General features: G+C 34.3%; 1 protein-coding gene across 1 annotated transcript in view; it reads right to left on the bottom strand.

Moving 5' to 3' along the window:
- Positions 1-3,183: 3,183 nt before the first annotated feature.
- The window catches only part of EIF1AX (eukaryotic translation initiation factor 1A X-linked), a 34,685-nt gene continuing 26,740 nt past the window's right edge, over positions 3,184-11,128 (bottom strand). Inside the window, exons 5-7 of the mRNA XM_020989911.2 lie at positions 10,434-10,515; positions 9,617-9,708; positions 3,184-6,500 (exon numbers count right to left, since the gene is read on the bottom strand). Coding sequence (XP_020845570.1) covers positions 6,495-6,500; positions 9,617-9,708; positions 10,434-10,515 — 180 coding nt within the window. The 3' untranslated portion in view covers positions 3,184-6,494. The remainder of the gene's footprint in view (positions 6,501-9,616; positions 9,709-10,433; positions 10,516-11,128) is intronic.

Here is an 11,128-nt window from a genome sequence, read left to right as displayed (position 1 = left end):
CCTAGGGTAACATGGATTAGTGTCTGAGGCCAGATTTGAACTCAGGTCTTCCTGACTCCACCTGATTTTCATCTCAATCAATAAATGGTCAAAAGACGTGAACAGGCAGTTTTCAAAACAAACCAAGTTATCAATAGGCACAAGAAAAATACCCTAAATCCCTAATAGAGAAATGAATATTAAACAACTCCGAGGTACCACCACATACTCATTAAGTTGGTAAAACTGACAAAAAAATGACAAATGTTGGAGGGGCTGTGGGAAAATAGGTACATTAATGCATTGCTGGTAGAACCATGAACTGGTCCAGCCATTCTGGAAAACACTTTGGAAGTAGGCTCCAAAACCTCTGTGCATACCCTTTGATCCAATGATATTACTCCTGATGTCCATATCCCAAAGGGGTATTAAAAAAAAAAGGGAAAGGATCTACATACACAAAAATATAACAATTCTTTTCATGGTGACAAAGAATCAGAGACTGAGGGGGTGTCCCATCAATTGGGGAATGGCTGAACAAGTACTATTCATAAATATGACAGGAAGGGAAGATGATAAGCACTTACATAGGGACTACTACGTGCTAGGACTGTGCTAAATGCTTTTTATAAATATTATCTTACTTGATCATCACAACAACCCTGGAGGTAGGTGTTATTTATCCCCATTTTACAATTGAGAAAACTGATTGCAAAGGTCAAGTGACTTGGTCAGGATCACACGGCTAGTAAGATTTAAACTCAGGTCTTCTTGATTCCAGGCCCAGCACTCTATCCACTGAGTCACCAGTTGCCTCTGTGACAGAATACTATTCTACTCTAAGAAATGATGAAGGGGATGGTTTCAAAGAAACCTGGGAAAACTCATAAAGTGAAGTAAACAACTGGAACTCATATCATAAAGACACCAACTTTGAAAACACTGAGAAACTCTGAACAATGCAATGACCAACCACAATACCAGAGGATTCATGATGAAACTTGCTACCCACCTTCTGACAGAGGTGATGGACTTGAGTGCCAGACTGAGGTGCGTGCATGTACACATACATGTATTTTTACATGGGGAATGTTTTGCTTGACTATACATGTGTGTAATGGATTGTTTCTCTTGCTTTCTCAATAAGGGGAGGGGGTGTGGTTGTGAGGGAAGAAATCTGGAGATGAAAACTGAATCAAAAAAACAAACAAACAAAAACCTTGGTGTCAGTAGAGGCCAACAGATGAGGTTATGGAAGACATAGTTAAGTGTTGAACACTGTAAAAATAGGTCAAGGACAGAGAGGCTGTTAGATTTAACAATGCAGTCACATGATGGGGATAAAAACTAGGCTGCATGGGATTAAAGATGAATGGCATGTGAAAATAAATATATGGAATACAGACTTTTAGTTTCACAGATATAGGATGATACCTTGAAGGAATGGCATGGTCAAAGGCTCTTCCACTTTTTTTTTTTTAAGGATAGGGGAGCCTTGACTGTGTTTGTAGGCAGAGAGGAAAGTGTTAGTAAAGAGGGGAGAGGTTGAAGACAAGTGGCAGTGTTTGAAAGTGAGCCTGGAACAATTGACTCAATTTCCTGTAAGAGCCAGGAGGAAATGGGCTAAGTGGAGTGGTTAGCCTTGGTAAATAAAGCTACATTTTCTAATACAGAGAGAAGGATGAGTGATAAGTTTTTAAATAAATGGTTAAGTGAATGGGAGAGATGAGGGAGCTCAGGCCTTAAAGTCTCAGTCACTGAAGCATTTTAAAAAAATGCACAGAACACCAAGTTCAGAAGGAAATTCAGACAAGCAGAACAGGTTTGAAATTAACATACTGAATTAATATGTACTTTAAAATATTTAATAGCTACAGCTTTACATATAATTTTAAGTTCTACTTGGTATGGGCAAATGTTCATTTTGGACATTGTTTGTCAAGTTCAGAATAAAGAAACATGTAAAAAAAACCAACTAATAATGACCTCAGTCTTCACAGTAAAGCAAGTCAAGATCATCTGGTGAGAAAAGGGAATAGAGGTAGTTACAGGAGTCAATCACAGAATAAAAGAAAAGATCTCTAAGCAATGGTGAAGGATCAACTGAACTTACATATAATGAAGAGAAAAACAGGAAAATCGAAGACCTTTCTACATGTTGAGAGGAGAGTTGAGGGAAGCCTTAATGGACCCATAAGACCATGGGCAAGTCACAAACTCCCTGAGCCTCAGTTCCTTAACTATAAAATGAAAGGGGAAGGGGTCTACTACATGATTTTTAAAAGTCCCTTCCAACTCTAAAATTGCATGAGGTAGCACATGAATTGGATCTTGGTTGCGTTCAATGCCATTTACATTTTTCTATGTTCACACTTGAAAAGTAATAATTAAAACAGCATGTTCAAAATAAACAAGTTAGATGACATAAGGGCAGCTTGGTGTAAATTAGGAGACTCAATCTCTAACCTGTGTAATTCCGATTTTTCAATTACAAACTAGAAGCTGAATTAAATAATCTCTTCTGTGTTAATTTCTGCCTTACTCTTGACATTCAACTTATTTCTTCAAGTAACCAAATTGAGCAAGATGAACTAGAGCGAGTAGTTTAAAGTAATCTGTCAATTCAAAATTTAAAGTGCTTCAACAAGTATAAATTAAATATTAACTTACCTTTACCAAACAGCTTAAAGATAAAACACTATTTTTAGCATAACTGAAGTTTCTTTCAATCTCTATGGCAATCACATAATGTAAGTATAAAACTTTAATCTTCAATACAATTTGCTCAATAATTAATATTGAAGGCTATAAACTACTGTATAAATTTGATGGCCTCCCTTATAATTAATATACCATAGTACTAATCAGGATGGCTCTCTTTAAAGACTACATGATAAGAAACAACCCCTCCGAGCAGTTCATTTCACACAAAAGACAACCCTAGAAAATAAGTATTTCATTTTTCAAAATTAATTGCTATTTAAAACTTCTCTACTATATAAAAAAAGAACTAATGAACTGCACATCATTTGTCTACTTTCAAAAAAATCTAGTTGTTTTATTCAAAGCTTGGAATTACCACTCTAATAGGGTTGCTGCAAATCAGCACCTCCAGCTTATATTTATCGATGTTACTCAACATCATATAATGTAATATTTTTGTGCAATACAGTGATATTAAGTTAAACTACCAATCACAAATAATTATTTTAAAAGCAAGTATATTTATAGCCACAATGCCAGAGATTTGGTGGTAGGTGAACCAAAGGCAATTCACTACTAAAGTACAAGTATTTCTAAACATGCAGTGTTTACAGGTTCCATAAATGAGTTGATCTCTTCAGAAAGTGTCAGTAAAATTTCATAGCATTTAACAGTCAAAGAATTAAATGTTGGCACAGTCTTTACATATTAATTTTTCTAATTTGGCCATCCAGTCACTTTAGTGATATAGTATATCTACACCCTTAATGGGAGGTGAGGGAGAAAGATCAATAGTGCAAAAAAAGTGCACTCAAAGATGCACTCTAACAAAAAGCATTATCAATAACAGAAACAATTTTGACCATTTCTCAAATTCATCAGTACCATACATACTGCCAAAAAATATTCTTAGATTTTTAAATTTTCTCTGTGCATACCACAATATCTGTGTTGCAGGAATCAAAGAATGCAATAGTGAATTCTTCTGACCACTCCCATTTCTTATAAAAAAGTTAATCAGAAAAAACCCCTTAAGAAAATCCCACAACCAATCCAAACAGTTTTTTAAAATGAGTTGCTTATCAACCAAACCTTAAACCCAGTCACTGCAATCCTAGATCAAAGAGATTCAGCCCTAGAATCAGGATATCTTACAGTGCACCAACAGCATTGTTATGCATGGGTTAAGTAGCCACAGGAAATTTCATAAGTCAGAGTCTCATTTAGAATCCATTAATCTTTTGTAGAATCTATGCCTTCCTTATAGGAACTGGCAGAAAAATGCACTAATAAATGTGTGAAATGCAAAATGCAGAGAATTTTAAAATATCTGTTGTAATTCACAGGCATTATGTCATTCACATAAAGGTGCTTTCTGGAAGTTCTAAGGTAAACAATGATTACATTTGGACCCTAATGAACATACCTGTTATTTATACTTCCCTATCAAGAGGATATATCTGCCTATATCTATGTAGATAGATATATTTTCAGCAAGGCATTAATGTTACACCTCATTTCATGATAGCAACTCATTTCATGATTTGGATAAAATTCTCCATAGCAGTATATCTGTTGTGGGAAAGTCCTATCACACAAGTTAAATGATGGTCACAAAAAGAGCCTTTAGCACCATTTCCTACAAGAATTAGTAAGCAAACCAAAAATCCCTTCCCCATATGTCCAAACAATTACCTGTCTCAGGTTCACTCACCTATTAACTAGTGATACTTAGGTATATGCGATTAAAGGAAAAACTGAGTTGTGTCTATGCTCTAGTCTCCTTTGCTTGATATAGAATAAAGAAAACTAGGTTTTACTGTTACACCTCTTTACCTCATAGATTTCTACCAAGATTTGATGTTTAACAAAGGAAATAATAGTAAAGTTGGTGTGGAGTATTTCGGCTTGTTAAAAAAAAAAAGGATAAAGCTTTCCCTCCATTTCATTGTTATTTCTCCTCATTTATAAGATCACAGGGGACCAAAATAGATGTAAGTTTCTCAAACTACACATTTGATTTTCTTCCTTAGAATTGCATAGGATAAGAATGTGGCTTATTGTATTCTTACATAGTCCAGCCCTTAACATGACTTCATGACTATTAGTTGAGAGGCAGCATGGTATGGAAAGAACACGGGACATGGAGTAGAGAGACCCAAGTTCAAATCCTGATTCTAACACTTAACTAGCTTTATGACCTTGGCAAAATCACAAACTCTGAGCCTTATTACCTTATCTACAAAGTGTGGATAATACCTAAACCTCACAGAATTTAGTGAGGAAAGCACTCTGTAAACCTTAAAGTACTATATAAATATGACTTATCATCACTGACAATGATTAAAAAGAAGCATGTGGGGGAAATAAAGATCTATAAATTTTGAGCTTAGAGGCAGAGTGGCATACTAGATAGAGTACCAATCTTTTGACATTAGGAAGACTTGGGTTCAAACTCTGCCTCTAACATAGATCACATCATTTAACTTCTCAGTGTCCCAGACAACTCTTCAAGACTGTAAACTGTGTAACAGCTGCCCATCTGTAATGGGAGAGGAAGTTTCACACACCAATTGAATCACTGGTGCAGATCAAAAAATAAAAATAAAATAAATTCCAGCAAAGTACAAAAATATGTATGCATAACAAAAAACATCCTAAAACACAAAGTAAGGCTAAAATATGTTCATCTCCACATAATGATTTAGTCTTTTATTAGACTTCTTAGGGGTGGCTCTTCCATCAGAAACTGGAGCCTGTCTTTCAATTGTTTTCTCTACCCCTTCAGGTTAATTTTGGACAAAAACTTAATTTTTAGAAGTTGACATCAAATTTTCATTTATACATCGTAATCTAAGTATTACATAAACTATCCAAAATTTTATCCTGCAAGGTACATGACTTTTGAAGGTTAAGATAAAATGACATTTAAAACATAACCTCTCTGTACTGTAAAAATATTCTACATGTTTACCTTCAAAAGATAATTAATCATTTTTTTTTACTTAAGAAACTTTCTTGGCATGTTGAATTAAAAAAAAAATCTGCAACTAATGTATGACTATATCTGATAGATAATTGGGTGCCACCCAGTGTTCAATTTCTGCAACTACTAATCTTACAAATTCAAAACAGTTTTAACCACCTGCATTTCTGAAATGCTTCTTTTAGATTTAACTTCTTTATGGTGGCAACAGATGAGATTACTGAGAGAATGTGTGCAATATCAAAATCAGTATAAAAATAGCCATAAGCTATTAAAATATGAAAAACAGACCCATGCATTATGACTTTAAATGCAGATTTCTGCCTCCCTTAAATTTTATCAAAAACTCAAGAAAAGTTATAGGCAACTGGAACATACAGAAAGACTCTGTACAGTGAAAAGACACAAATTCAAACTAGGGATTTAATTATAATCCATGATAATCATAGGGCAAACAATTTATTCAAAACATCAATTTACTGGAAGTGAGGTGGTCAAACCAGGAAAGGCAGTAATGCATTTAAAAGAAAAAAATCCAACCAAATAGATGTTATGGTTCTTTACCCAAACGTTGAAGATCTAATTCACCAAAGAGACAAAATGGGCTTAACATTTCCCTTAAGGTAATTCAGCATTATCAGTTTTTAAAGAAATATAAATATTTTAAAACAAACACTGAAAATAAATCACTCTGGTTTAACAAGCTGCACTCATGCTAATGAAGTTTCATTCTTCTTAACAGGATGGGACTTGGCCAAAAATCCAAACGAAAATATCAAAGTAGAACAATCCTCAGAAAAATCGGAATGTAAATGTTGGGTTCAATTTAGATCTGTAAATAAAAAGAGAAATCAAAACAAAAGGATTCCATTTTTAACAAAACCATGATAATTATCTTATCATCTAACAAAATATATTATTTGATGGTTAACAACCCACACTAATATTTATTTATACAACTAATTTTGTGGGAATGTAAAAGCATGACTAACAAATACTTTCGTAAGTTCCTCATGTTTTAGAAGTAAACATTTTATTATAGTATCTACTTGTAGATTTTAGACCCAGACTTGAATATTTATTTACAGTGTTTGAAATTCTTAATAAAATTTGGCATCTGCTATGTATAAAATTATATGATGGCAGAGAGAACTGGCATTATATAAACTTTTATCATTTGTTAGGATGTTTCTCTCAACTCTTAATAGAGTTCTCCCTCTCAGACCCAATCCTGAGGCAAATCAGCAACAAAGATTAGGTACAGACCGACAAACTTTGATTACAGACTTCAGGTGTGCAACAATTCAGATGACAAGAGTTTCCATTTTTTATGTACCTCTAATGTTTACTGCTACGTCTCTTCCTGCTAACTATAAATTTTATCTCTTATCATGCCCCAGGACCTGTCCTGCTACACAGTTGGGATATTTAATAAAGTATTTATTGAATGAACTTACAAGGTAATGAGGGTGTTAAAGGAAAGGGGGCAATGCATTTTCTCTAACACTCAAAGTCCTTAATCATTTCTTCACCATTGTTTTTTCTCTCCCCTTACCATCTACCTACTGTTTCTAGAAGAACTGATGAAATAAAATCTTTAAGTACCCTTGACCTATTTTGTAGACTTAGCTATTTAAGACTAAACTTAAAACGTATGACGACTAGTAGACATGAGAAGTCTTATTTATTAAAGGTTCTTTTCTAAGGGGCCAGACTGGTTAGAAAAGGAACTTGAGAAACAAGGTGTGGGTCTTGATGTTAAGGCAGAAAGGTACAGCTTCCTTTATTCCATCTACCAGTTGCAACAGAGCTGCCTCTGGCCAAAGAAAGTCTGAGGGGAAAACCCTCAGACTATAGAGAAGTCCTTGGCTCTGTGTGGTTCCTTTCTCTATACTTTCGTATCAGCAAAATCATTCACTCTCAATCATTACTATTTTAACAATTCACAAATGTTGGACCTGTCTCCTCTCCATGTGCACCTCAAATCCAATATAACCCAAATCGTGCTCTCCTGATTGTCTTAACCCTGCAAACCAGTCCCTTCTTCTAACGCTCTTGTCTTTTTATATGGCATTATAATTGTTCCAGGATCAATTTGGGAATCACCTGTAACTCAATTTCCCTAAATAAAACTAATTACCAAATCTTTTCCATTTTCTCTATATATAATGTCTCTTATACCAATTTAGCTAACCTGAAAAAACTCATCACTAACTTAACAGCAGGGGGAAAAACTTCTCAGCCACAGCCACTCTCAGAGATCTCCTACTAAAATGGTTGCAAGTTTGTGATCTATGATGGTATAGGGAGAGTCCTCATTGATGAACTCACAGACCATTCAAGTACTGAACATTTCCTGAAACCATCTTTTCCTGTCCATTTCATTTGCTACTACCCTAATCCAGGCTAGGACTACTCCAACAGTTTACTATCTGGGCTTCTTCACCATTAGCTTTTCTCAATTCACCCTAAAAGTGATGCCACGTTTAATTTTCCTAAGATACTGATTTGTATGCCACTTCCTGCTCAATACTCTTCAGTGACTTCCTGTTGTTCAGTTAAAAGTCAGGTGTGTCCTAAACAGTTACGTGTGACCTTGAGGCTGCAGGTTCCCCACCCCTGGCCTATGACAATCAATCCTCTACTCAACTTTCCAAAGCTGTCCTGCCACTTACTATTCTCCAACACCAATCTTCCAACCTAGTCAAATCAGTCTTCCCCACTCAAACACACACAACAAGGTAATTCTTGCCTTCATATTTTGGCTCATGCTTGGAGTAAAAATATACTTTGTCCCTGAGTGGCAGTTGCTTTCCTAGTTCCTTTTCAATCTAAAATTCTACTACTCCTTCAAGGTCAAATTAACTACTTCCTCCACAAAAGCTTTTCCCCAACCCTCTAGTTCACACAGTAAGCAAACTTTTATCAGTTCCTCCCAAACACACAAAAAAGGAGGCCCTTTTAATGTCACCAAATTTACCTTTTTTTTGGGGGGGGTCATTGGGTGACCTAGAGCAATATATTTTTCTCAGAATGAGAAAAACCATTCTCTTATATACCACCACCACCACATCCATAAACTACCAATCTATTAGTCTTGCAAATACAGTGTACATTTTTTAAACTTAAAAAGAAGACTTATTTGGTTTAGTAATTGTGGCAACATTCTTCCATTTTAACAAGTTTTGTGTTCACTTGCATATATATATGAAACGACAAAGGAGAAGCCTGTTCAAAATAAAATCAACTAGTTATCAGCATCAGATATTAGCATATTCTATGAAACAGAATATACAAACATAATAGAATATTAGTACAGCATTTATGTGAAATATATTCATATTAAAATTATCTAGTAAATATATATTAAAGGATCACATTATATTTTACATAGATAGGAACCAATACAAATTTAGTTAACTAGCTTTTTTATACACTTTTATCCTGGATGAATATAATGACTGTATTAACAGATTATAACAAAAGACCTGTTAAAAAGGGGTAAAATGCAATAGTAAGAATAAGGGATTAGGAAACAAGGACTGTGGATTTGTCATTTACTAGGCATATAACCCTGGACAATTTATTTAATTTTTCCGAGCTCCAAGTTTCCTTATCTGGAAATGGCAATGACGATCCCTGACCGTCTCTTTCAGGGTTCCTATGAAAGTCAAAACAAACTAAAGGATTAGAGCATGGAATTGTTACTAATTGTCCTGCACTTGATTTGTCAAAAAGAAAACTGACCTTTCCAAGGTTAAATGTTTGATGGACTTAAAAAAACAATAACAATCCACTGAAACTGCACTTAAATAAGTTGATGTTTGAATTCCTCTGCCAGTATTTTAAAGAAATATTATAGCTTTACTATTGTAAATCTTGGAACATATTTAGATGAAATGATATTAAGATCAAGAGTTTCTTTTTAGAGATCATTTGAATACATACATCATCAATGTCTTCATCATCATCCCCAATATCATCAAACTGGATTTCATCATCATCTCCAGGACCAAATGTGTCTGTTTCATTGATTTTGGCTACATAAAAAAAAAAAACAAACAAACCACATTATACATCATTAAAAATGAATTCTCATCAAAAAACAACATCTCTTATAAACCATTTAATAGCATAAATATCTAGTACATTTACAAGACAAGTAATTTCAATTCAATCAAAACAAATATTTCTAACCAGCTATATTTAACACTGCCCATATAATAGCCACTCCCCTTGAAGTTTATGGCAATGGTATCCATACGTAATATAGCATTAAAAAGGAACATCAATTTTTCTTAGTTCAAAAAAAATTTTGTATTAAAAAACTAAAACAAAAATCCTACTGGATTTCACTATATTATGATAACTCAGGCTCTAAAAACACTATATCCTATAAAAATTCAATGCCAACACTAAATTCTTTCCTGTTCTTGCTTAGCTTAGATATGTACTAATTCTTTCTAGAAGAGAATCTGTTTAAATGTGTTACTCTGTCATTTCCCCAAATTAATTATTTTTAGCAACACTGTCCTGAAGGCCAGAAATATCACATGGGAATAGAAGTTCCACAAATAATTACTTCAAGTAGTATTCTAGGAATCATTGCCTGTTTTGCAATACCTGTCAGTATGCAAAGTAAAGAGTTAAATTCCACAGGTAATTATAAATATGTAAAAGTGACAATTCTTTAGATTTATTTTTGACCTAAATAATAGCAAAAACAAGCAGCTAGAGGAAAGATTTACAGATGTCATTTTCTTACCATGTTCTGGAAGCTCCCCATATGCCTTTAAACTTCTTGCTTCATCTGCATTGTATTTCAGTATAACATCGGCTTTGTTATCCTTTAAAACATACACAAAACACATTCAAAAACTGGCTAAACCAAAATATCACCAACAGTTTCATAAATGGGTAACACTGAAAGCATAAGACTTATGATAAATTCATTTCCTTCCCTTTCCCCTTCTGAAGCTTCCATCTTACCTCTTTACCCCCTTTTTGGCTTCTTTCTACATATTTCTAAATGTGTTTATCAAGCAGCAGGAAGGTGTCTAATATACTCAGCTGAGAAATATTAGCACCCTAATGAACAAGCTTGGTTCTAGACCACAGAAAAAATATTTCTTGCCTCATAATAGAGAGGTAAAGGATTATGGTTACAGAATGTTCCATAGACTGTGACAACTGAAGTGGACTATATTGGAAATGACATGTACTTTTGTGTGTGTGTGTGTGCAGGCAATTGGGGTTAAGTGACTTGTCCAGGGTCACAAAGCTGGTAAGTATCAAGTGTCTGAGGCTGGATTTGAACTTGGGTCCTCCTGACATGTACTTTAAAAAACAAAAAGCTATCAAAAGAACTTGAAAAATACCAACTACATGAAAATGTGTTCAGAGTTTACTTCAATAAAACATAATTGTGCATTAGCTATTGAGAATAGGAATTTTTTGGTC

Source organism: Phascolarctos cinereus, unplaced genomic scaffold, assembly GCF_003287225.1.
Source record: "Phascolarctos cinereus isolate Bilbo 61053 unplaced genomic scaffold, phaCin_HiC Scaffold_726;HRSCAF=1367, whole genome shotgun sequence".
NCBI classification, from domain to species: Eukaryota; Metazoa; Chordata; class Mammalia; order Diprotodontia; family Phascolarctidae; genus Phascolarctos; species Phascolarctos cinereus.
The sequence above is the reverse complement of the archived record's forward strand: the minus strand, read 5'-3'. Positions and strand labels throughout refer to the sequence as shown.